The sequence below is a fragment of the Pituophis catenifer genome, unplaced genomic scaffold (assembly GCF_029215685.1).
Source record: "Pituophis catenifer annectens isolate HBS135680 unplaced genomic scaffold, rPitCat1.0.hap2 SCAF_11, whole genome shotgun sequence".
Taxonomy (NCBI): Eukaryota; Metazoa; Chordata; class Lepidosauria; order Squamata; family Colubridae; genus Pituophis; species Pituophis catenifer.
Genome location: NW_027256891.1, coordinates 27,087,305 through 27,114,408, shown reverse-complemented (window position 1 = coordinate 27,114,408; position 27,104 = coordinate 27,087,305). Strand labels below are relative to the sequence as shown.

Below are 27,104 nucleotides of genomic sequence, written 5' to 3'. Positions count from 1 at the left end.
GCATAAAAATATGCAATATTTATCCTATTCTCAGCTCATCTTGTCAAGCATTTACACTAGCAGGTAGCAGCATATGGCAGGCTGTGTCGGGACTGGGAAGCTAAGCAGCATCAGCCTCGGTTCCTCCTTGGATGGGCGATCAAGGAGGATCAATCCAAATAAGATGTGAGAAGATGGCAGTGGAAATCCACGTCTATATTATGGCCATGAGAACTGCAGAGCCCTCTCTGGAGAGTCCATCAGCAGCCCGAGCTCAACTGGAGGACATTTTTATGTTTACCTGCCAGAAGATAATTTAATTAAACCGGGAATCAGATCCTCAAAGGCGCAGAAGTTTATTAAAAAAAAAAAAAGCTAGTAGCAGTAGTTCTGCTTGACAAGAGCGATTTACGTATGAATCAGTACTTGGACTAATTCATTATTCAGGAGGCTTGTTATTCACAACCTACAACAGCTTGGTAAATTATTTATACCCAGCCGTCCCTTGTCTATGCGTGTTTTTCTCCCTTAAGAAAAGAAAAACATTTATAATCTTCCTCGCGGGGAGATGTTCCAGTCAGAGGTGGGATGTTGACGAAGCCGATTCCTTGCAGTTTGCTCCGTTTTTCTTTCCATCCAACTAGTGATGGACTTCCCAATGCACAACACCACCATAAATGTTTCCATGCTTCTCAGTTACCATCCACATGGAAGCCCAGTCCATGTTGAGGACATTCTGAGGGTTGCTTGACACCTTGGAGGAGTCAGGATTTGTTCCACCATCTGCATTTTCTTCTCCCGAGAAACCAATGATTGCCTCCACAGGTGGCCATATTTGAACCAACAGGACACAACAAGGTCTACATTCCAGACGAAATGGCTTTTCTCAGCTGTCCTCTCGCCTACCTAAGATCTTGGTCACAACAGTGGAACCGAAGACTGAGGAAGATGGAAGTCCTTTTTGTTGTGGTGGTTGGATGTGTTTGCAGAGAGGCCAAACCACAGAGATGTGGTTTTCTCCAAGAAAAGGATGGGAGAACAGCATCCTAAATGGCATCTTCCATCTTCCACATCTTCTGGAAAACGAAATGCGGAAACCACCACGTCCTTCTGCAAAACCTGCATCGCAGTTTATCCAAACCATTTGAAACGACACAATCACAATCCTTTCAAGGATATATCATTGTTCTTTTTAAACAACACAATCTGCAGTGAACAGGCCCAGTTCAAAGATGATGTAGAATAATCCAGTCAAAGTTCAGCTATTTATCCACACCCAAGAGACAGAATCTTGCCTGACTAAACTTGTACTATTCTAACTCTGATATATCCTGGGAGATCCTAAGGAGTGGCTATCCTAACTCTCTTCCTGTCACACCTATCCGGTTCAGGGCTGTTCTGCCTCTTGTCTTGCCCCCCTCCTTGGGATATGATACGCCTCCTTCATGGGAAATTGCCACTTCACTGTAGTCCATCACATCGCCTCCCACTTCTTAGACACAATCCATGAAAGCAATTCTCCAGTTCAAAGTGGACAGTGGGTGAGTGGTGCGATGGCCTAGAGGTGGAGCTCTTGCCTCACAATCAGGAGGCTGTGAGTTTGATCCTAGGTAGAGACAAATATTGGACACTCTCTGGGCTCGATGAGACTATAACTCCTCATTGGTAACAGGAAAGGCATCCAGCCAGTAAACACTCGGCTCCATTCAGTTGCCCAGACTCCATCCCACAAGGGATTATGGGGTCATTAAAAGATGATGATGATGAAAGTGGGTGGGGATCTGAGCCATTAGTTGCATAAACGTCCAAGTACATCTGAGGAGCAGATGGGTTTCCTGTGGAAGCAGATGCGAAACAAGCAAGGATACCTCAAAATCTGCCATAGATGCACTTTCTGGACCTTTTGCTCTTCTTGTGGAAAAGTGCTTCCTGGACCCTTCACTGCTTGTACTTCATGAACTAAGAAGCTTCCTCTGGCATTAATTAATGGCTGGACAAGAAACCTTTGAAAGCTATAATTGCTCTAGAAGTTTATGGTTACGATGTAATAAATAGGAGGCGATATCAATAACGATTATTGAACTGTTTGCATTGGGCAACGCTGACAATTATGCCAGCGTGGCATGGGAAGGGAATACAACGCAAGAACCATCACAAGACACGGTCTCCATAAAAACTCTTTCGTTCCTTCTCAGAGACGCTCAGAGCTGACCTGAGGCCCCAGAGTCACTTTGGGTAATGAGGCGGGCTGCATATAAATTTAATAAATAAATAAAATAAAAAGGGCCAGGCTTCTGATATCATGAAGGTCAATCCAGGTACCTTCCAGATGTTGGACTACACCGTCATCCTTCCTACACCCACATCTTTCCTACAACCTCATTCCTTCTACACCCTCATTCTTCCTACCAGTAGTAGCAAACACTGCTGGATCTGACAGTTAAGCAGGCCAACAGAAGGAGCTTCTTGGTGGTCACTACCTTAGACCCATCTAACCCAACTTGATACCTTCTCTAAGTAATTGGAATGTGACGCACGACAAATTTTCCAACTGATGGGGACCCATCTGCCTGGGGATTCCACAAATCAAGGTCCATTAATTCTGCAGGACAGCCATTTCTTCAAATTACAGCCTGAAGTGTTACAAGCTGGCCCTTTCTCACTAGGGTGATGTTATTCTGGATGGATTGAATCATTACATGCGATCAAATCAGTGTCAACGCTTAGCGTTGGATAGATCTTTTTTTCCAGAAGGTTCTTTCCCCAACATGGGGTTCTTCAAGTCTTCCAATGGTGCTCCCATCACCAGTGCCAGAGTCCCTCCTCCTTACCAGTAGTTGTCTTCTCCTGCTCTGTTTCTTCCACTTTTCCTACCATTGGAGCCTTCTCCAGAAAACTAGGTCTTCAAATAACATCTCCAAGCCTTCTCATTTGTGCCTCAAAAGTAAGAGCTCCAGATTGACTAACTTCAAGGATCCATTCTCTGTTTCTTGTACTGACAACTCCTCCCAACTCAGTGTTGCTCTTATCACGCCTCTTCACCATTCTTCCTCTAAGAGTTTTCCCTTCTCCCTGTTCAATGCCACTGCTCACGTTCCCCCCTTCCTTTTCACACCTGGAGCTCTGTATAGCAGAGTCTCCTTACAATGAGCATCCGGCCAACTCTCCTTTGCGCGCACGCGTCCAAACACACTCACAGGCTGCCTCTCCAACATCCTCCTCCTCACCGAACTGGCGAGATCGGCAGGTGGGTTTGCGATCTTCCCTATTATTTCAGCAGACAACGACGACGGCTGTCCCTTGCGCAAGCTCTAACTGTCACCTCTCCAAGTGGGAGGCTGGCATCCCCCCCATATGACAACACCGCGCCTGCCAAATGGTGCTCAAAGCAGCACCGCGAATATGAAGGCTCCCTGCATGGAAACAGAAGGAGGGCAATGCAGTTGTCGATTCATGCCAATCACAACCCTCTCTCTCCTCCATCCTCAAGGGTGGGGGAAGAAAAGTTGTTTGGATCCTGCGATTTCCTGAGAAACAAACCCTCAGCCTTTTAAGATGTGCGTTGCAGGGAAGGATGGAATAAGACGATATGGGGGGGGGGCGAAAGGCAGGAAGGATAGGCATTAAAATAATAGGATGAATGGGCTCCTGTTACTGAATGGAATAAAAAATTAATTAATCCAGAGGGAAGAGAGTAAAGGGTTTGTAGGAACTCAAGCAGTGGGCAGCAATGGAAAACCAGGACCACACAACATGGAGAAGAGCAAGAGAGAAATCTTGAAATGGCAACAGAGCATTTCCAATTAAGGAGCGATCACATTCGGGGACGTTTCTCCAATGAGGAGGCGAAAATGCAGCACCTAGAAAAATTGCACAGAACGGAAAGGATGTACATCCCCTGCCACACCCTGCCACACCCCTCGAGAACAAAAGAAGGCCAAGCAGAAGACATGTGGAGTCACCAACAGGGTGGCAAAGACTTTGGGGCGACCAACCTTGCTCCGTCCCCCTATTTTGCAACTCTCTAATGTTTCCGCGACAGTTATGAGCGCCGTCAGGGCTGAAAACGATGGAAAACAGGGCCCTCCCCCACCCCCTCTGTTTCGACTCAACCATTGTGTTTTTCACAAGGACCCACCTTTCCCTTTCAAGGTACTTAGCGGCATCCTTGACAGTCAGCAACTAACCTTGTCAGGGAAGGGGGGTCACGTTCACCGGGGAGGAGGAGACAGACGGGAGAGAATAGGCAGGGAAGTGACAAGTTTGACACCTGTCGGATGCCTGACGCTTGGTTCCTTTCCTCTCTGATGGCTATCAGGGCCTCCAACGGGTGTTTTTCGACACCCAGCCGTGCAAACAATGCCTCTCGATTGCAGCCAGGAAAGACGAGCTGTCCAAAAGATGGGCCACCCTGAGCCGGCGGCCTCCTCCATCTGTGTCCTAGGATTTCCTTGGAAGGTCTGATTTCTGAGCAAGAGCAGGGCCCAGCCACAAGAGATGCTTCCCGTAGTGTCCTGTGCATAATTAATGCGGTGATTGTTTTTCAATCTGAGGCGGATGCTCGTCAGATGCTGAAAGATGGGAGGCAGGAAAGGACCTCAGGACGGAGAGCTTTGTTCCAGCGCTAACGTGTTCCTCAACAGTGAAAAGAAGCATGTTCTACATCAAAGTGTTTAGGGGAAGGGTGTCTAACCTTGGCAACTTGAAGACTTGTGGACTTCAACTCCCAGAATTCCCCAGGCAGTAGTGGCTGGGGAATTCTGGGAGCTGAAAGTCCACAGGTCTTCAAGTTGCCAAGGTTGGACACCCCTGGATTAGGGACAAGACAACCATGGAGTTCCGGGTTTTTTCAGCCACAAAACTGAAATTTTGATCCTGGGAACCAAGAGATGATTCCCCCCACCCCCACCCACTCCAAATCAAACCTCAACCCCCTTCAAACAAAGGAAATACATTTGAATTATGCAGGTTGCACATTCTGGTGTCTAATCCTTACAACCCATCTCATCTTCTAAATCTCATCTGCCTATCCAAGTTCTTTGCCCCTCCCCCCACTCTTTCAAATATTGTTTGGGAGCTTCCACGTCTTTTTAAAATTAGAACGCCTTGTCCACAAACTCTTCTCCTAAAATATACCAGTTCTCACCATTTGCATAATTTAAAAATGCAGCATCTGCGCTCCTACACTGCAGTATTGGATTTTTTCCCCCCGTTTGTTCTTTAATTGATTTTCCTTCATTATGAAGAAGAAAGTGGCTGGTTGAGGTGCTTCACCATACAAAAAAATATACTTGATATCCCAAAAAATTTGGAAACGTATCTGACCCCCTTTAAAGAGATCTATGGCGTTTTTCTAGATTTACCTTTTTAAACCAAAGTGGGTATTGTCCTCTCCTCTCCCCTCCTTTCCCTTCCTTCCGTCCTTCCGTCGTTCCGTCCATCCATCCATCCGTCCTTCCTTTCCTCCCTCCCTCCCTTTCTTTCTTTCTCTTTCTTTCTTTCCTTTCTTTTTCTTTCTTTCTTTCCTTTCTTTTTCTTTCTTTCTTTTTTCTTTCTTTTTCTTTTTTCTTTTTTCTTTCTTTCCTTTCTTTCTTTTTCTTTTTTCTTTCAAAAACTTTGTGAGAATCTATTCTTTTTAGCATGTGCCACACTCAAAAAATGTTACAGTGGCCTTTGCAAATACCACTTGTTTTGCACTGCACACGGGTTAATTCACAAGTACTTTCTACTCCATCTTAACCTTTGGAAAACACGGGGCTCTGGTTGTCCTTCCTTCTTAAGCAGTTTATTCACATAATTTTAGTTTATTTCCTGACAAGCACCCCCCTGGGTAAATCCAGATGTAACTATTGATGGGCTTCTGGGGAAAGTTTGAGGAGATCCATGAGGAGGCTCTCTTTCTCAGGGTGGAAGACAGCCAGACTGTAAAAATCTACTTAATGTTTCTCAACTTTGCCAACTTGAAGATTGGTGGACTTCAACTCCCAGAATTCCCCAGCCAGCCATGCTGGGAGTTGAGATCCACAGATCTTCAAGTTTCCACAGTTGAGAAAGACTGATCTACGGTACAAATTAAATATACTGGAGTCCAAAAGAATGGTAGATCCGGACTTAGCCACTTTGCTATGATAGTCTGCACATGCCTTTCTACTTTTCTACTTTTTGGCTTTTTAGCAAAACCCAGCTGAGTAGACTTTCCATGCTTTGTACCCCAAAGGTATCAAATTAAACCCCCTCATGCCACCATTTAAAAAAAAAATGCCATGATGGGCAAGATCTTTGCCATATATTCTTCAGTACTACCTACCACCACAATTGACAAAATGGTGCACCCACAATGGCACAATCAGGTGAACACTGACGTCAAAGACTTCAGTTCCCACGTCTGATGCAAATTCAGGAGTCCCAGCATTGAATAATTTGATTGTCACACATGTTATTATCTCTGTCCACCTCACCTCAAGGATGCCACTGTCAATCATGGGATGTCCATTTCAGTCTACTGGCCTTACAGGTAGAATTCTACACAAGGCAAGTTAATAAATGACTTAAATAAGTCAATTGTGAAACGGCCACATTTCTAAGGATGTGGCAAAGAATCTCAGAATTGTTGCTGATCACAACTTGGTAAGGGATACAAAATGATGGGAACAACAGCTGTAGCCATAACAACAGAGTTTTCAAACCACTGAAAATCACAGGTCCATTATGCTCTTCACTGGCTAGCACCAGGTTGAGGAAGGGCAAAGCAGATCTTGGATTAAGTTAAGGAGCCATGTTCCTTAGCTACTACAGACCATAACAACCAAGCCACTATGTGTGTGTTATAGTCTCACAATATGTGAGACTATAGGTGTCTCCATATTTACTCACAAAGACATGTTTCCAATTTACGTCCTTTGAAACCCTACATATTTATGACATTTATTCTCTGCACCTTCGGGCCTCTTTTATTTGTTGCGCAAGAGTTCCCCAGGAGAACAAACTCAGCTGACAAAAATCTTCGGCAAGGAGGGAAACAAATCAATACGAAATCAACTATGATTAATGCCGGTTTGACCATTTTTCCACATTAATCACATTCCTGTGCTCTGGAGCATGCAAAGCGGAAAAGTCTATACTCATAAAAAGTGTAATTGGGAACATTCTTTCTCCTTACTCCGAGTTGGGGAGGCGGTGGGTGGTAGCGCAGCTCAGAATTACAAAGCCACAGAATCGTCCGTGTTGAACAAATAATAAACTTCTTGGTTCCAAAGTTGGACGTGCGTTGAAAAAGACACCATCGCGAGGAGAACTCATGAGGACGTGCCCTTCATTCAAACTTGAAACAGCTGTTTCTCGGAATACAGTTCTGTGGCGGGATTTAAATTGAAGCCCAGCTGTATAACAGACACCCAAGGATATTGCTGACTTGCAATCGCGCCCTCCCTAATGTCAAGAAAGTTATCACAAGAATACCAAGGACAATTGTGTCTTAATCCACAACAATCTGCCTCCAAGGAAGGGCAGCCCCTGGGCTCTTTGCAGGCATGGTATAGAGCAGGGGTCAGCAACCTGCAGTTCTGGAGCCGCATGTGGCTCTTTCACCCCTCTGCTGTGGCTCCTTGTCACTCAAAATATGTGTCACAACCGCCAATGTGCGATACCCGCTGGCACACGATTTATTGAGCTTTTCAACCCCAGGTAGGCCAACCATGGATAAATGCAAGAAAAGAAAAGTTTCAGAAGAAAACAGAATGTTTAATTCAACTACATATGCTTGTTTTGTGGTCGCTCAAGAAATAGTCAGGCACAGGAAGGGTTTTTGTGGCTCCCGGTGTTTTCTTTTCCTGTGGGAAACGGGTCCAAATGGCTCTTTGAGTGTTTAAATTGCAGACCCCTGGTATAGAGTGACCCTCAGGATAATAAAACATTTTCCCTGATTTGGGATTTAATCTAATATCCCGCCTGCACCTAAGTATATAAACACTTCTGGGAAGAAATTGCTGTTAGCCTCACCAGCAGGTTCCGACAGGTTCTGGAGAACTGGTAGCGGAAATTTTGAGCAGTTTGGAGAACTGGCAAATGCCACCTCTGGCTGGCCCCCGAGTGGGGTGGGAATGGAGATTCTGCAATATCCTCCCCCCAGGAGTGGGGAGGGAATGGGGATTTTGCAGTATCCTTTCCCTGCCACGCCCACCAAGCCAACCAAGCCACGTCCACAGAACCAGTAGTAAAAAAAATTGGATTTCATGATAGATAGATAGATAGATAGATAGATAGATAGATAGATAGATAGATAGATGGATAGATTTTATTCCTGGGAATGAAAGAATTTCTATATTCGGAGCGGGCTGAAAGAGAAGCAAGGCTTCAGCATCAAACAGTCTACAATCAATACTTAGGAAGAGAATGAAGAATTTTCCCTTTAATCCACCCCTCCTTTTTCCCCCCTTGTTCTTTGTGTTTTATACTTTTCTGAAATTCAATAAAGTTATAGAAAAAAAAATATCCAAGTACTACCAGGAAAAAACAGAGTTGCGTCTCTAAGGAGATCTTGTGGGGAAGGTAGATCTGTACAGTTCCTCGCTAAACATGATGGAAGACCGAGTTTTAATACTCCTAGGATGCTACAAGTTGGCAAATCAGGCAGGATGGCTAGAGATCAACCTTCAAGACTGACGGTTTAATCTTAGGAGGGCCAACTCCCAGTAGGACCTTTGGGGAAAGGGGGGGGGGCTGATGGAAACAAGGCAGGCCAGAAAAGCCACCAGGAGATTGATTATCTTTGTCGTCATCGCTGCCATCCTCCTCCTCCTCCTCATGCCATACAGGAATATGAAAAAATAAAAATAAAAATTGGACTACAGCTATTAAGTTCACCCAAGCTACACAACAAACAAAGAACACGTCCATGAATTTCACAGGATGTGAAGGAAAAGCCCAAAGGTTGTTTTTTTTTAATTTCTAAATAGGGCAAATGAAATCCTACAGAGACAACCACATATTTTCATTCCAGGGTCAGTTTTCAGTTCACCCAGAGGTAGGAAACTCACCATGTTAGCCAATCATCTTCTCTTAGACCAGTGTTTCTCAACCTTGGAAGCTTGAAGATGGGTGGACTTCAACTCCCAGAACCCCCCAGCCAGCGCTGCTGGCTGGGGGATTTTGGGAGTTGAAGTCCACCCATCTTCAAGCTTCCAAGGTTGAGAAACACTGTCTTAGACCCAAGGGCTCCTAAACCCAAGCTCTCCACCATTTCACAGAACCCCCAATGCACCAACGATTTCCCGTTACAGATGTTTCCAGCTAGTTATTGATTTCTCTCAAGATGTCTGGAACTAAACTTTACTGACAACCATGAACTTCTACCACAGCTAACCTAATTTAAGACTCTCCACACACAAACACAGAAACCACTCCAGCATCCAGCACTAGAATACATGTCAGATGGGACTGGTAAATCAATTGTTTTTTTTCATGTTGGGAAGCTTCATTCCTGGGCAGGTTGGAGAAACACATGATCCACTCAAAACTGATGAAGAGAGGAGAGGAGAGGGAGAGAAAGAAGAAAGGGAAAAGGAGAGGAAGAATAAGGGAGGGGAAAGAGGAGTAGGAGAGAAGGTTGGAAAGAGGGAAGAAGAGAGGAGTGGGGGAAGGGAAGGGGAAGTAGGAAAGAGAAGGAGAGGAAGAACGAAGAAAAGTAGGAGGAGATAGAATAAGGAAGAGAAGGGGAGGAGAAGAAGAAAGGTTGTGGCAAAATAAAGAAGGGTAAATGGTAAAAGAGCAGCCCCGAATAAGTAAAAATTAAAAATGAAAGTGAAAAGATAAGATGAATGAAAAATGGTGGATAAAGGACTGTACACGTGTAATATGTTTATGAGAAATAAAAATAAAAACTTTTTGGGGGAAAAAATATCTGATGGGGCTTCCTTGGAAGAGATTTCCAAAAAATGAAAACTAATAAACAAAAAAACTCCAAAGAGGGCTGAAATTCTGAATCAGAAGCAGGAGCCAAAATGAGTTCAGAGATCAAAACGCTCACATCGGCATCTCTTCCTACAATGTACGATTCCCACAAATACTTGTGAGCTCGAATTAAATTATTGTGAGATGATGCCAAGCCATTAGAGTTAACCTGGATCAGAGACGTACGATGCCAATTATAGAGAGCACCAAAGAGTACCCAAGACCATTCTCCTTTTGCTCAAGTTTTCCTTGGGTTGATTCAAGAACAAGTTATGTTATATAGACCTCCAGGAACCCAATTTGGCCCCACAAATCCTTCCCAAGTCTTGCCCTCCAAATTCTGAGAACTCCGTTTCAAGAATTGGAGACGACTCATCCTTCACGTCATGGCTTTTTAACCTATCAAGGGTTAGACATGAGACAGAGCTATTATCCTGCCTGCCTGGGATCTTCCTCAACAGATAATTCTGAAGAGCATCTCTTATTCTCCTGCTCTCACTACAAGCTTTTCCCCTTCAAGCTACTCTTTCTGGTCCTTCCACCGCATTTCCGTCAGCCATCTTATGCGCGGCGATGGTGCCCCTGGCACAGGCGATTTACTGCTTAATTAATAACTTCACTGTGTCGAAAAGGAGATAATACTTTTCTTTCTGCATGAAAGCATCCATTTTTCCTTCAGCAAACAGCTGAATGCGTACAGTAATTAAACAAATGTTCAGTTTAGCGCCCCGTTTTCTTCCAGCAATCATCGCTTTCACTCACTGCTCAAATTTTTCGTCACAGCCCCCAAATGCAGAAGAAGACACACAAAAGGGAGCATTCCAGTCCTTTCCTTCATCGCTGACAATTCCTCTGTGAAAAATTGAAGATTTTGAACAGCAACGAAAGCTTCCTTTCAAGCCAAAAGAATGGGAAAATTGAATTCAATATAACCGAGAATTAAGGGACTCGTATTGGAAAAAGAAAAAAATCTAGCCATATTAATATTCTTTTTATCTTGCCACAATCACAGTAGTATCTCGGTGGCTTACCATAATATCAAATACGATAATCTAACAAAAAAAAAATATTAATACATTATGACATCCCAGAATAACACCCGGCATAGGGGCCCAAAGGTCCTGCAGGGAAGCTCTGCTTTCCATTTCTCCTGGATGTCTGATATTCCTGAAGACCTGTGGACCTTCAACAGGAGAGCATTCTTGAGGGCTATCTCCATCATGGAAAACCAACACTCCTGGGCTTGGTCCCACAAATCTCCTGAAAATAGGAGACAACCCACTGGTTCTCCAGATGCAACTGAAGTTTTAGGGTTAACTCTAATGGGGAAATGAGGACCTGCTATGTCGGCATGGACCTTAACCAAGAAAAGGTCTAAGGGTAGTGGTGGATAACTCCATAAAAACGTCAAGCCATTCAACGGATCCGATCAGTATATGAACCCATGTCTTTGTATTTGCAGATTCCTTCAAATGACAAACAAATCCTTCAGGCAACATGCCAAGGAAAGAAAGAAACAACAAACCAAGTTTAAAACAAATCCAGATTAACAGCTGCATGCTAGGTGTGGAACAGATTTGGATAAGGAAGTTGTGTGAACCTGGCCATTGTATGAAGGAGAGCCAAAGATTGTCCATGAAGCTGTTGCACGGACAGGATGGGCTGACGACACCAGATTCAAGTCCTCACTGATCATCCCTGGGTGAGATTAGAGAAGGTCTAAGCTACCATTACTAGACTGATGTGAAGATAAAATTGGGAGTCCCACAGAAATTGAGTAATAAATGACAATATAAAACCTGTGAGTTGGACCGCTGCCCAGATTTGCTGTCAGCTGGGCAGCCTTATGACTCTACCCTACAAATAAAGTGTTAAAATTTACTGCTATCCTCTGGAAAGGCCACCTCTGAAGGTCAGGATGCACTCCAGAGCCCTTTTGAAAGGGTGTTTATTCTAGGCAGCTTCAACTGACACCAACTTAAAGCAAGCCTAAAGGGTTTTCCCTGCTGGCAGGGTCTCCAGGTGTCTTCTGCCTTCAACCTATGCTTTACATTCAATATTTAGAATAGAATAACAGAGTTGGAAGGGACCTTGTAGGTCATCTAGTCCAACCCCCCACTCAAGCAGGAGACCCTACACCATTTCTGACAGATGGCAGTCCAGTCTCTTCTTGAAAGCCTCCAGTGATGAAGCTCCCACAACTTCCAAAGGCAACTTCTGTTCCATGGGTTCTCACTGTCAGAAAATTTCTCCTTATTTCCAGGTTGAATCTCTACTTGGTCAGTTTCCATCCATTGTTCCTTGTCTGGCCTTGGAAAATAGCTTGACCCCCTTCCTCCTCTCTGTCGCAGCCCCTCAAATATTGGAAGACTGCTATCGTGTCTCACCTGGTCCTTCTCTTCACTAGACTAGCCATGCCCAGTTCCTGCAACCGTTCTTCATATGTTATTGCATAAACTGTCCTTGAGCTCAGAAGAGGAGGAAGATAAATGTAGATTCGTTTCAAATAGTCTCCAAGCTAACTTCTCTGAGAATAATTTTCCAAATGCAATTATATTCTTTGCTTTAACAATATACTGTACACCCGTGTCCTAGTACAGAGTCATTAGTGAGGGTGGGGAGGGAAACGCAACTCTCTTGAAGGATTAAATAAAATTAGCAAAACGGAACAGCAAGAAAAAACGGCAGATCAAAAGTTTCTCTCTAGCTGATTACAAGGCATTATTCTCCCTCCATCAGCATCTAATTCGTTCTAGAAACACAGTTTCTAGAAAAGGTCTTGGACGATCATCTGGATCAATTCTGGAATGGTGGGCTGGGGAGGGGTGTGCAAAGGAAAAAGTGGGGTGGGGAGGCAAGCAGGACCAGAACTAAACAAACTCTCCACAGCCATCTCGGCTGAGGTCTTTGCCAAATTAATATCAAGTCAAAATTTTGCAAAGTTTTGCATTCCTGTTTTGAGTTGCCTGCCAGCCAATAGGCACAACAAGGTGGGTATTTTCCCAGATGAACAAAAAGGAGGTTGTGTGCAGGTTGATAAACAAACATGACACACACACACACACACACACACACACACACCGACACACCCTGGTGACCTAAATGAAAATTTTAACGAGGCAATGTGATTTATGGTTCCATCGATGGCAGAGCGTGGCTGAGATTGGCACCTGGGGGATCCAGAACAGCATCGAAGGGAAGACTCAAGTTGAATGCAGAAGAGACCCAGAGAAGAGATCCCATGAGCTTCAGCCACAAGCACAGGTAGCCCTCCACATACAACCACAGTGGGGAGCAGAATTTCCATGGCTAAACAAGGTGGGTTTTTAAAGTGAGTCACACCTGATTTTGTGAGGGTTGTTGGGGGTTTTTTTTCACCCCCAAGTTGTTAAATAAATTTCTGCAGTTTTTGAGTGAATGTTCTGCCCCAGCTTCGGACCCCAAAGAACGCAGCACACACAAGTCTGTACAAACCTTAGTTTACTAAATGAAATCAATCTTTTTCAAACAAAGGCTGTTAATTAACTTTCTTAACAGCCTACAAGAATCCAAAGAATAAATAACAGTAATCTTACTAGGGTTGGCAGAAAGCCCAGAAGCAATTTGCAGGAAACTGATAAGAGAACTAAGATCAAGACGCGAAGGAGAGTGAATGAAGTTGTTCCCTGCAAATTGCCTCAGTCATCGTCCGTCCGTCTGGCTTCTCCTATTGGCCTTCCTTGTTGGAAGCTGGTCCCAAATGGTGATCATATCACACACACACACACACACACACAAACACACACACACAGAACCACCATCGTAAATATATGCTGGCTGCCTTGAACTTTGATCACGGGACAAGTCCACTCTTTTCCCAGCTGTGGTTCACTCTTTTTCCCTTTTGTGGGTCTACTACAGGTAGTCCTCGGCTTATAACAATTCGTTTAGTGACTATTCAAAATGACAGCAGCCCTGAAAGAAGTGACTTATGACCGTTTTTCGCACTTACGTCATCAAAATTTAGAGACGCCCGGCAGCTGACTTGCATTTATGACGGTTGCAGTGTCCCAGTGATCCCCGTTTTGTGACCTTCTGACAAGCAAAGTCAACGGGGAAGCCAGATTCTTCTTAACGACCAGGTTGCTAACTTATCAACTGCAGAGACTTACTTGGCAAGAATGGTGGTCAAATGGGGTGAAACTCACTTAACAAATGCCTCACTCAACGGCAGAAATGTTGGGCTCAATTGCCGTCGTAAGTCGAGGACAAGCTCTGTTTTATTCAGAGCGTTCAGGCTTTGGCATCCGTTCTCTGGCTCTGCGTTGTAACACCTTACACCGAGCTACCCTGGAAGAGTTATTGAGAGACAAGTGTTTGTGTTGTCATCATAAATAAACAAATGGCCGTCCCCGTGGGACACCATCAAAGGAGGAAACTGCCAAAACAATATTTTTTTTTAAAAAAATATGTATCACAGCCTCCCCCTTTCTCCAGCTTAGCGGCGCGCATGGCTGTGAAACATTAGCGTGTAATTATATTTCCCAGGAAATGACTGAGCATTTAGCAATTAGGCTGCAGCATAGACAGCCTGGGCTGCCAAGGGAAGCTCCCAGGAGCTCCACCTTTCACAGAAAAGTCGGGGGGGGCTGAATCCCGAGACACAGAATTCCTGAATATATTTTGGAAGCTGGTGCGCTTACGACGAAGACCGATCCATACTGGGAGACCGCGGGTGGATCCCAGGGCTGGAAGAAGTCATTACGGCCACCGCGGTCAAACCTGTAGCCGGCCACAGAGAAGGCAATCTCACAGATGTCGGAGGCCATCAAAAGTGCAGGCATTTAATAAACTTCACCAGAGGCTGCCCTGCAACTGGCTGCCCACCTCTGGCCCACCGACCGCTCGGCGGAAATTTGCAATGATGGACAAACAACCCGAAAGGTGGGGGGAGATTAATTATTACCAATTACTTTTCAAAACAAGCAAACGGCAGCATAAAATTGCCAGGTGGGTATTGAACCTCACAGCGCCAAGTCTTTAAGTTCCTTCTCTACCCAGTGTGTATGTTTGCGTGTATGTTTGTGCACGCACACACCGTTCCAGATTTAGCCATGAGAGGGGTGGGGGAAAACCAGCAAGAGAAGGCTGGTGGAAAAATACACCTTTTCCTGCCCGTTAAAAGTTTCCTACCTGGAGACCAGCCAAGATTGGGATGAAGTGGGAACGAGAGAGAACATCCTTTAATACGTTGGTACTGGAAGACTGGCAGTGCCCCCCCTGTGCAGGCTTAACAACTCATAGTAAAGAAAGGGAAAAACCCAGCCCTGCTCAACCAAAGCAGAATTATGGAATTATTTCTAAACGATAAAAGATGTAAAAGGTTTTTAGGGACGTTCAAAGCAGAGGGCATCAAAGGAAGGTTTTCTGCAAAGAATATTTCATAACAAGAGAGCTAGCAATTTATTTATTTATTTATTTATTTATTGGTTCTATTTATATGCTGCCCTTTTCCGGAGACTCAGGGCGGCTTACAATGCGTTAAGCAATGAAAATGATCTATCCTAGGCTGGTATTTCTCAACCTTGGGAACATTAAGATCTGTGTGGACTTCAACTCCCAGAATTCCACAGCCCGGGGAATTCTGGGAATTGAAGTCCACAACGTCTTAAAAGTCCTCCACAACTGAGAAACATCGCTCTAGTCTAGGCTACCCGAGGGGACCAGAAACAGATAATTTGCAAATACAAATACAAAGCTCATTTTTCAGAAAACTAGCTCAAATTTCCTGTGTCCTTCTTCCCATCTCTCCCTTTCCGTCAATTTTGCTTTGCCTTCCCTGCGTCTCCTCTTGGCGTCCTACATCTAAAATTAAATGAATGGGATGCTAGATTTCCCCTTGCAAGAGGCTGTGAATGGAGTCTCTGAAATGTGCCAAATTTCCCCCTCCTTATTTTGTCAACAAAACTCGGGGCTACAATTGAGCCTTCTTCGAGCCTTCCTTTCGGAGGGCAGGAAAAACACAAATGCAAACCCAAGGAGCAGGCAGAGAACAGAAAGGAAAGGGAAGGCACGAGACCGAGGCAGAAAGCACCAAAGTCTTTCCCGTCGTGTCGCTCTTAATATTGTTTTTAAAAATCAGCAGGAGGTTCTGCTGCCAAGGAAGACTTCTAAATGAAGACGAGAAGAGTTACCATCTGGAAGAGAAAGACAAGAAGGCCCTTTCCAACAATGAACCCCCAAATGAGTAACTAAGCAAGCAGTGGATGCAATCCAAGGCTGTAACTTAATTAAGAAAAAAACGCAGAGGAAAGATTACAGGAAATGCACCATCAATCCCGATGCTTCCTTTCCATCCTCAAGAACCTCCAGGCAACCCCTTCTCTGCAGCTTCCCCAGAAAGAGGTCTACAGCAAGTTGTTGTGCTTTCAAAGACATTCAATTAAGTTCTAGAGCCTGTAACCAACATCTTCAAAAGAAGTTCTGGGAGAAACCATGCTGGACGAAAGGTTGGGGTCAGAAATTATGGACCAGGACCATAATCGATAGCTCAAGGATCTCAGATGCTGAGGCCTTACACCGAACACAGTACCTAGCCGCCATCAAACAGGGTATGGTAGGAAAGCAGAGAGGAAGGTGGAATTCATCATGGCTTGTACCTGGACCTCCAATGCATATTCTTGACATAAAAGAAAGCCCAGCACCTCATACTTATTGGAAAGGCTACTAAGACCAACAAATCTAACAACCCAAGATCTATCTCAAAACATTCCTGAGTGACATCAATCCACCCCCAGCGGGACACATCCTGGAAAAGAGAGACCACCACCACTTCTCCAGATCTCTGCTTCTGTTATCAAGCTATTCATTCTCTTAGCAAGAATATGCTAACATCCATCTGACATCTGCTCTCTTTTCTTTTCTATTCCATCCCTTTTTCTGGGATGGTAGGACTCCAGGCTGTGTCCTCTTCTGGGCAACAGATGGGACCCAAGGCAACTCACATGGACAAGCTAGTTCTTCCCAAACCATCTGCTTCTCTGCTCCAGGGCCAGCATCAGACCCACCAGAGCCATCTGGACCCCTTGCAGATCCTTCACAGCAGAGAAAGTCCAGGCACAACAAGACTTGCTATATCTGCTTTGAAAAATGTAACATTACTGACCAAAATTGGAGAAGCATGAAGTCCCATCTTCTCTCAAAGCATGGTTAGAAAACTGGAGGGCTCAAAGCATTCAAATAGTCACCAGAGGTTCCTGCATTAGTTCATTGAGGAGAGGTTGGTCCAGTCTAGCTGCATTCCCAATGTGCTGGACTACAAATCCCATCACTTTTAGTGATTGATTGTGTTGGCTTGCAGACAACAAAGCCTAAAAAGCAACAGTCTAGAAAATATATTGCGGTAGTCGTCCACCAGATAAACTGTTTAGAAAAAGCCACTTCCGATTCATGCTGGAAACACAAATGACAAAAATAGGACATTTGATCATGTCTGATGGATTTGTAAAAAAAAAGAAAAGAAAAAAAGAAGCAAGCTAAAAAATGCATACACTGATTCAGAGGATTCTAAAGATTAATATCCAATTAAGACCAGAGGGAGTTTTTTGGGGGGGATTGACAAACAGTGAAGGGAAAAGTCGTGGGGATGTTGTTTCGTAATGGGATAATTGCAGCAAGATTATTATATCCACAATGGAGGAATGGATGGTGAAGATGATGGAACTAGCTGAGATGGCCAAATTGACTTCTTGGATCAGAGGAAAGCCAATATCTATCTACCTTTACTGCTGACTGGAAACCCTTTTATGGATTTTATTTTTTCAGAAATAGCAAAAGACGAACTAATGATTTATGGTGTTTGACGATTAGACAGGATTCATTATAGAGAGAAGAAAAGTGATGTTTAAACCATAGAGTAAGGGATAAATTTATAATCAGAAGAGCTGTAAAGTAGATTAAAAAAAAACCTGGTCTTTCCAGAAAATCTGGAGACCCAGCCTCTGGAGCAGGGGTCTCCAACCTTGGCAACTTTTAAGACTTGTGGACTTCAACTCCCAGAAAAAGCTGATTGAGGAACTCTGGGAATTGAAGTCCACAAGTCTTAAAGTTGCCAAGGTTGGAGACTCCTACTCTGGAGGGCATCATGTCAGAAAAAAATGGGGCACCTGCCTTCTCTTGAAACTAAAAACAAACCCAGGAGGACCTTTGACCAAGATGCTACTCAACGCTCTTTTCTGGATGGATTGGATGAATTAACCCTCACGACTACTCTCTGCAAAAGTTCCCGTGCCCCCAAACATCCCCCTTTTCGTCTCGGTGACACTAATGTGTTCTTGGAAGCCCAGCTGCCAGTCAAAGAGGCAAAAAGGGTTCGGGCTTCCAATTCTCTTATGCTCCTCCTGGATGGCTGCCAAGAGGCCAAACCACATGCGCAAGCTGCAGTCATCCATCATCCCGACAATCCCTGTTCCCAGAGAAAGCAGCTTGTCCCTCCCAGCTGGCATTCAGACTTAAAACCTTTTAAGAAAGTCTGGCGTCTTATCCTGCCCCAACGCCCCCTCTCCGCTCCCCAGGGGTGGGACCATGCTTTCCATTCCTTCGGCCCTTTTGGCATAGCCAGCTTGAGGTTTTCTGTGTGGAGCTCCTTGTCCAGCCCAAAGCTAAGTAAATACTGGACATTCCTGAACTCCAGATTCCCAGCTCTTGATCCCCAAAGGCACCAGGCCTCCTCAAATGAGTCCTCGGTCGGCATCAACACGCCTTAAACATGTCTGTGGTGGCTTTTGACGACAGGAGAAGACCTCCGCCATCTCCTTCTGAGAAGAAAGGAACAGCTGGGCCCATTAATTCAAACACACATCAGCTTGGAAAGGAGGAAAGAGGGGGAACTCCGCATAATGTTGTGATTTACTCATGTAGGAAAGCTGGCGCTGGATCCCTTTGGTAGATCTTCTCTTTCTTCAGCTCAAGCTTCTATTGTTGATCACCCTCCCCACATCATCCTGCCCCTCCATATATTCAAGGCACCAAACATGAGCTTCAACGGAACTCGAGTTAAAGTCTATTTCCCCGATCAACAGTCACTGCTTTACACAGGTAGTCCTCAAATTTATGGCAATTGAGCCCAAAATTTCTTTTGCCAACTGAGATTGTTGTTAAGTGAGTTTTGCCCCATTTTACGAGTTTTTCTTGCAGATGGTGCCCACCAAGCCTCAGGACCATGCCTAAGATTGCCAGTGGATGATTCCCTGCTGTGCAGGAGATGCTTTATCACAGGGGTCTCCAACCATGGCAACTTTAAACCTGGAGGACTTCAATTCCCAGAATTCCCCAGCCAGCTTTGCTGGCTGGGGAATTCTGGAAATTGAAGTCCACCAGGCTTAAAGTGGTCAAGGTTGGAGACCCCTGCTTTAACAAATAGGTGCAACTCACCTGCTGTCACAAACGAACCACAATCCAGGTGAAGCTCATAGATCCAAAGGAAGGTTTTGCAGCCCTTCTACAAGTTCCCCTCGCGACATCTCCTCCGTGCGGTACCAAGCACTGATTTTTATCTAGACTTCTTAAACTGTGTTAGCCAGGGAGACCCCCCCCCCACCCTTCCAAATCCACAGGGCCAACCCAGCAACGACCCTCTCCAGAATGTCTCCCAAGTGCCAAAATACTTGGTGGTCTTTTATTGCATCAAGAGGAACCGTCCCGCTTGATGGGATTAAACCATGGGATTAACACCGGATTAGCGCTTCAGACACACTAATACTGCGAGATCACCCCTAGCCTACTCTGCTTCTTTAAAACCAGGTGCCTGGAAGAAGCGTAATGCAATTGGAATTGTACCCCAGATCTTCCTGGGCATCTGGGCCCGTAATTGGCTCATTAACCATTCCACAAGGGGAAGCATCAAACACCCACATGCCATGCAAATCTGGCTTTGCAAGATTTATGAGAGAGGCGGGAAGAGGGCCAATAAATCATCCCGGCATCTTAAAAGTCCAGCAAAGGGAGAAGCCTGAACGGACTCTCCACCCCCACCCCACAAACACCCCAATCAAGTCCTAAAAACCTGGGACCCAAACTACTCTTGAGTTTCTGAGCTGTTTATTTCTCTTCTAAAACAATGAACGCTTGCTTTTCCTCACGTCAAAACCACACAGGCACGAGACACGCACACACACACACACACACACACACACACACAAACACAGAGGCTTCTGGAGAGAGTCCAGTCTCTACTTATCCCAGAGCATTTTTAATCCTCCTTGTAAAGGAGCTGCCAGGAGAAGTTTTTGCAAGCTTACCAGCCAGTCTTCTGGTGCACCTGCCTATGTAATTCCAGTCACGGATTATGTTAACTTGGCTATTTCCATGCAAAGCCTTCGGGAATTCCACCTTCAAGCACTAAATTTGCTATTCCAGATTCTTCCACTTGACGCAAATCAGCGCAATGCACATTTCAGCTCCTCCAAGCCACTCATTCATTAGAGACCCAGGCTGTTTGCAAAGAAAGGAACCGTTCCTCAGCCCCCTCAAAGCCACTCGGGCCCTCAAATTTAAAAAGCAATCGAGTTTACTAACATGCACCTCGTAAAGGACACAATTCTTGGCAAATTCCCATTTAAACACACGAGGAACCAACGAGGCTCGGCGCGCGCACCAGAATGAAAATCTGCATGGCCATTGCTCACCGTGTTTTATCTTCCTCCAAATCCAATCAGCTGCCCATTCTTTTCTGGAGAGTTGATCATTTAATAATAGAACCACGATGCCAAATCCAGGACGGATTGCAAGCTATAAATATGAATCTCCTGTACCTGGCTCGATGGATTTCAGCACCATTACAAGCCATCATTTACAGCTCTGTTTTAAAACGGATCGTGGCCCAAGGAAGCAAAAGAGAATGCCACATATCACGGAGAGGGATGGCTTTGGTTGTGGCAGTGAAAGCCGGGCTCACGAGTGGGAATTACCCGCTGCTAAATTCCCACTCTGTGGCTGGAAGGGATGAAATCCAACAGGATGAAAAATGCACGCCAGCTCGGCTCACCTAGAGACACATCTTCCTCTAAACCAGGAGTCAGCAACCTGCGGCTCTGGAGCCACATGTGGCTCTTTCATCCCTCTGCTGTGGCTCCTTGTCGCCAGTCGGCTCCACAATCGATAGGGCTTTCGGTTAGGACAGGTAGAGGAAAAAGGGTTGTGAGCCGCCCTGAGTCCTTGGAGATAGGGCGGCATATAAATTGCATTATAAATAAATTGCATTATAAATTATAAAAAGGACGCCATGCTAGGAGGAGACTCTATGGTGGGGGAACCGGACTTCTGGTCGGCAGAGGAAAAAGGACGCAGCGCTAGGAGGAGACTCTATGGTGGGGGAACAGGATTTCCGGTCAGCTCCAGAATTGAACGGGGGGCTTCCGGTTAAGACCTTTGTGGCTCTTTGAGTGTTTAAGGTTGCCGACCCCTGCCCTAAACCCATGTTTTTCAAATTTGGCCATTTTAAGATCGGCGGACTTCAACTTCCAGAATTCCCCAGCCAGATATGTTGGCTGGGGAATTCTGGGAGTTGAAATCTACCTATCTTAAAAGATTGCTAAAGTTAAGAAACACTCCTTTTAAATGTGGCTCCTGGATGCATTCCTACAGATTTTAGGTTTAGGACAGGCTTTCCACAGCAGTGAGCCCAATCCACTTGTATGGCTGGCTGGGGAATTCTGGGAGTTGAAGCCCCCCCATCTTAAGATGGCCAAGTCTGAAAAACACTGCCTCAAATCACCACCTTTCAAAAGGGTTTCCCTTATCATCCTGCGTTTCTTTTCAGTGTTTCTCTAGAGAGGCAGCACTGCAACTCAATTTCAAATAACAGAAAATATGGTTCCCTCCATCCAGATATCTGGATCTGCAAGATTTCCAAGAGGGTCACCATTCATAGCTGTTTGCAAGACCCCAAACTAACCCAGCTTTGCTACAAACTGTTGCTCACACAAGCTATCATGCCGGCCCATGGTTTCACACCTTGGTGCGTTGAGCGTTAGCTAAGTCAATCTTGAATGCATCGAATGAACAGTTGCGATGCAGGCTCTTTTTTTCCAAAACCCAGCCATCTCTCCTCTCGCCACCCTTCCAATTCTTGTCTTCACTCGAGTGGAAAAGAGGGATGAGCAGACGGAGCAGATGGGGGAGGATTTCTGCTGAGGGCAGCAAAATTCCGCCCAGCCAACGAAATGAGAGATCTTCACAGCTCATCTACGTTGAATGCCAGCCAACCCCAAACGACAGAAATGAAGTAATTCTGATAGCAGAGACACGCCACTATAGGGAAGTACAGGTAGTTCTCGACTTACAACAGTTCGTTTAGTGACCCTTCAAAGCTATGACGGCACTGGAAAAAGTGACTTATGACCAGGGATGGGCTTCAAAAATTTTAGCAAGGGGTTCTCTGCCGGGTTGCTGGGTGGGCGTGGCCTACTCTGACTTCTGCACCATGGTATGGGGATGTTTCTTTGCCCTCCCCAGGCTCCGGAGGCTTTTCTCGAGCCTCCGGGAGGGCAAAAACAGCCTCCCCAGGCTCCAGAGGCCCTCTGGAGGCCGGAAATGGGCCCGGCCTTCCCAAACTTCCGGTAGGCCCATTTTAGTGCACATGCACTTTAGGCACCCAGTCCGGAAACAGTTAGCCATCACTGGTATAGGGTCTCCTGCCTGGGCGGGGGGTTGGACTAGATGACCCACAAGGTCCCTTCTAACTCTTTTAATCTGTTAAAGCAAAAATATTTTCTGTTCTCTCTCTCTCTCAAAAAAAAGCCTCCGCAATCCAATTACCCAAGGAAGTTGCCTTCTCCCTCTAATCCATTCTCCCCCCAATAACCCCCAGATGCTTGTTAACGCTTCAGATACGCAAGCAGATGTCTGCAGCGGGGAGATAATCCCCAAATGGCCTCTGCTCCAGAAAGTGCCACGTGGGTGAAGTTTTCGCCACGGATGAAGCTGCTCCAAACTGGGGTGCCCATTTCAACCGACAACTGGAAAGCAAACTTGGCTGATTAGATGCTTTTGCCAGCACAAACCATACCGATGATGTGTGTGTGTGTGTGTGTGTGTGTGTGTGTGTGTCTTAAGATAGTTGAACTTCAACACCCAGAGTCCCTGCTAAAAGACCTGGCAGCTAAGGATTCTGGGAGTTGAAGTCCAGCACGCCTGGTTTCACCCAGTCTGTATGTCTACTTTTGGTTTTTCTTTTCTCTCCTCCCTAAGCAGCAAAGGGTGCCCAGTTGGCATCGGTGAAACTCCTGGCTAGCAAACGGGAGGATGAAAAGTTCCCTTCTTCGCCTGAACTCTAAGAAAAGACATTTGTTGAATTCCCTCCTCCAGCTGCCGGGCGGTTCAAATCGACGACATCAAGAAACAGAGAAAAGTGCAGGCAACAGGTGTGAGGAGGAGGAGGAGGAGGAGGAGAGGGGGGCGCAAATGCCTGTTTCACACCCAGGTTTCCTTTTTTAGCACGCACAAACTGCAATGACAATAATTGCTTGTCAAGTAGACAGTTTTTCGGGGAAGGTGCCACCGTGGCTGTGAAGTGGCTGTGCAATTATTATATTAAATCATAATACAAGAAAGGAAAGGTGGGCAATGAAGCTCCTTTTTTTTGTTGTTGTTGTCTCGTATGTCTCTCCCGAGGCAGAAACATATGTACACGGTTTGGCACAGCTGGAAAGTGGCTTCTGCTTAGCCCAGATGTCATAAACAAGGGGGGAGGGGTGTCATACCTTACATTAAGCCATGGCTTGCAGAATAAGCCTCAAAGAGATGGGTTCCTACAGAAGCTGCCTAGAACCTCTGAAAAAATGGGCAATGTACAAGCCATGTTGCTACACTAATAGAATAGAATAACAGAGTTGGAAGGGACCTTGGAGGTCTTCTAGTCCAACCCCCTGCCCAGGCAGGAAACCCTACACCACTTCAGACAAATGGTTGTCTAATCTCTTCTTAAAAACCTCCAGTGTTGGAGCATTCACAACTTCTGGAGGCAAGTAGTTCCACTGATCAATTGTTCTCACTCTCAGGAAATTTCTCCTTAGTTCTAAGTTGCTTCTCTCCTTGGTTAGTTTCCACCCATTGCTTCTTCTTCTACCCTCAGGTACTTTGGAGAATAAATTGGGGTCGTACTTTTTCCTAAAATGTAACCTGATTTAATCCCCGTTTGCTGAACAAAAAGCTATTGACGACTGGGCCCATGCAACACACACTAAGCCATAAATGAAAGTTTATATACCAGAATGGCAGCCTACATCACCCAAAGTTAAATAAATCACAGTGGGGGCTTAGTGTATTTTGTAGAATCGAGCGTGGCCTACTCTGCAAGATTGTTGTGAGAGTGAACAGGAACTGCTCTTAGTTACCCTTTTGGCATCACACATGGAACACTGCTTTTTTTTGCAGCAAAATTATGCTCAGAAATGCAGATAAACCAACATTTTAAAGTAGGGGAAGGTGAAAACTCTGTGTGTGTTTGTGTACGTGTGAAAATACTGTGTGGTTGGTTAGTCTGTCTACCTATAAATCCTGCAAGACTTTCCATAAATAATGCAATAATAAATAAACACACAGCACACAATCCATCTTGGGTTGATCCCTTAAACATAGGCCTTTCGTCACAAAATTCTTTCTAACACACACAACCTGGCCAGTATACAATCAGACACTTTTTGTTACATTCCAGATATCCACTTTTGCTCCTCTTACAGCTGGGTCACCCTCTTTTTCCATTTCACATCTCCCCCAAAGGACTAGCTACCTCTCAGCTCTCAGGTCCAACTTATTACTATTATTACTATTACTATTAGTTTGTTTGTTTGCAGCCTGAATCGTGCTTCGAGGCAAATCCAACCTATCCATTTCTCACATCAGGAAAGCTAAAAGGGCATCCGGAGGGGTGGGAAGAAAAAACCTCGAAGCGCATTTGGCTAAAAAGGGGATTCGAAGATGCTCAGCGCCAAGGATACCTTCAGCCAGGTGCCAACCTAACAAACAGGCACGGAATTAAGATTTACGGAGAGGCGTCCGCAGTCCATCTTTCCAAGACGGGCGTCCCTCAAGGAGAACAACCCTTAAAGGGTGAAAATGGCTCTTTCCTAGGTCAAGCCCTTGCGAGGGGCTCTGTTAACCAGCACCAACTCAGTTTCCCTGCTAGAGTCCGAGGCCAAAAGGGAGAAGAGCTTTGCTGGATAAACCAGAGGCGGCAGCTGCCGTAGAAAGGCCACAAAAGGCTGGATTTTGTTGTGGTTCAGAGCCCAGCCTGCCCTCTGGACTGAAGGAGGCCAAGCCAATGGGAAAACCAGCCACAAACTTCCCAGCGAAGCAGCACTGAAAAACTCAGACCAGATTCCACCAAGGGAGGAAAAGGGGGGGTGGGGGGGGCTTCCCAAGAGAGAAGGGGAAAAAAGGCCCCTTAAAAACCCGGCGCCCAGCTTGGCAGCAGCTCCGACAGTGAAACTGCGGGGTCCCCCCAGGAGATTTCCCCCCTCCCAGCCCCTCTGAGTTTGGAGGCTTTGGGCCACGAAGCCCAGGAAGGCGATGATGCAGTATTTAGCTTCTCCCCCCCAATCACCCCCCCCAGCAAGGAAACAAAGGGTACCAATGTTGACTTGTTTCCAAGACCGGACAGAAGAGTTGAGCAGGGGAAGCCACTAGCAGAGGCAGCCGCGGGGGTTGCTTTCGGGCCGGGCGCTGGGCAGGAGGCTGTGGGGACCCCCATGTAGGGGCAGGGTGGGGGGACGCAAGGGACCCTCTCCCCTCTCCTTCCCTGCTCTGTCTTCCCCTCGCACAGGACCCTGTGTTGTCCCCTCCACTTCCCTCGTACGGGACCCCCTCTCCTCTCTTCCCCTCCCCTCCCCTGGCACGGAACCCCCTCCCCTCCCCTGCCTGCCCTGCCCTCCCCTCGCACAGGACCCCCTCTCCTCCCCACTCCTCTCTTCCCCTCCCCTCCCTCCCCACTCCCCCCCTCCCCTGGCACGGGACCCTCTCCCCTCCCCTTCCCTTCCCTGCCCTGTCCTCTCCTCGCACAGGACGCCTTGTCGTCCCCTCCCATCCACTCGCACGGGACCCCCTCCCCTCCCCATTCCTCCCCACCCCTCCCCTCCCCTGGCACGAGACCCTCTCCCCTCCCCTTCCCTCGCACAGGACCCCCTCTCCTCTCCTCTCCTCCCCTCCCCTGGCGGGCGCCGGCGGTCCCTACCGGCTGGGCCGGAGCCGGGCGTCGCGCTTGCTGTCCAGCAGGGCCGGCACGCAGTTGGTGAGCTCGGTCCAGTCGGCGTGGAGGCCGCAGCTCCAGCCGGTGGAGAAGCGCGAGAAGAGCCAGGTCTCGCGCTTGCCGGGCCGCAGGCAGGTGCACTTCTTCTGGCCGGCGCGGCACTGGCAGGGCTGGGCCAGCTGGATGTTGCGCACCAGGTGCCGCCCGAAGGTGGTGCCGCCCGTCTTCTGGATGTGCAGGAAGACCATCAGGTCGTCGCCCGCGATGCGGAAGTCCACGCGGCGCAGCAGCTCCGCCGCCGAGAAGTTCAGCCGCGGCACGAAGCGCGCGGGGCTCCCGTCCTCCGCCCGGTAAGGGTCCCCCGCCGCCGCCCGCTCCAGCCCCGGCCCCAGCCGGCACCGGCTGCCCGGACACACGTACTGCAGCACCAGCCCGCCGAAGAGCAGCAGCCCCAGCAGCAGCGCCGCCAGCCCCCGGTGCCAGCGCTCCTCCATGGCCAGGCCGGCGCATCGCCGCGCCCCCAGCCCCGCCGCAGCCCCGCCGCCGCCGCTCCGCCCGCCCGCCCGCCCGCTGCGGCTCCAGCGCCCGCCCCCGGCCCGCCCTCGCCGCCCACTCCCCGCCCAGCCTTTGTCCGCCCCGGCGCGCTCCTGCCGCCGCTCCGCAGCCGCCACCGGAGCCCCCGCCCCGCTCGCCCCGCCGGCCGCGCGAGACCCCTCCAAGTAAGCCCCCCCGGCCAGGCGCGCCCCCTCCCCACTGACCCCCCCGGCCAGGTGCGCCCCCTCCCCGGTGACCCCCCCCAGCCAGGTGCGCCCCCTCCCCACTGACCATCTGGCCAGGCGCACCCCCTCCAAGTAAACCCCCCCCCAACCAGGCACACCTCCCCCTCACTGACCCCTCCGGCCAGGCCTGCCCCCTCCCCACTGATCCCCCCAGCCAGGCGCACCCCCTCCCCAGT

The 27,104-nt window shown here is 47.1% G+C and overlaps 1 protein-coding gene across 1 annotated transcript in view; it reads right to left on the bottom strand.

The window, feature by feature from the left end:
• HS6ST2 (heparan sulfate 6-O-sulfotransferase 2) overlaps nucleotides 1–26,643 on the bottom strand; it is a 65,801-nt gene extending 39,158 nt beyond the window's left edge. The window contains exon 1 of the mRNA XM_070951867.1: nucleotides 26,135–26,643. Coding sequence (XP_070807968.1) covers nucleotides 26,135–26,643 — 509 coding nt within the window. The remainder of the gene's footprint in view (nucleotides 1–26,134) is intronic.
• Between the last annotated feature and the right edge of the window lie 461 nt (nucleotides 26,644–27,104).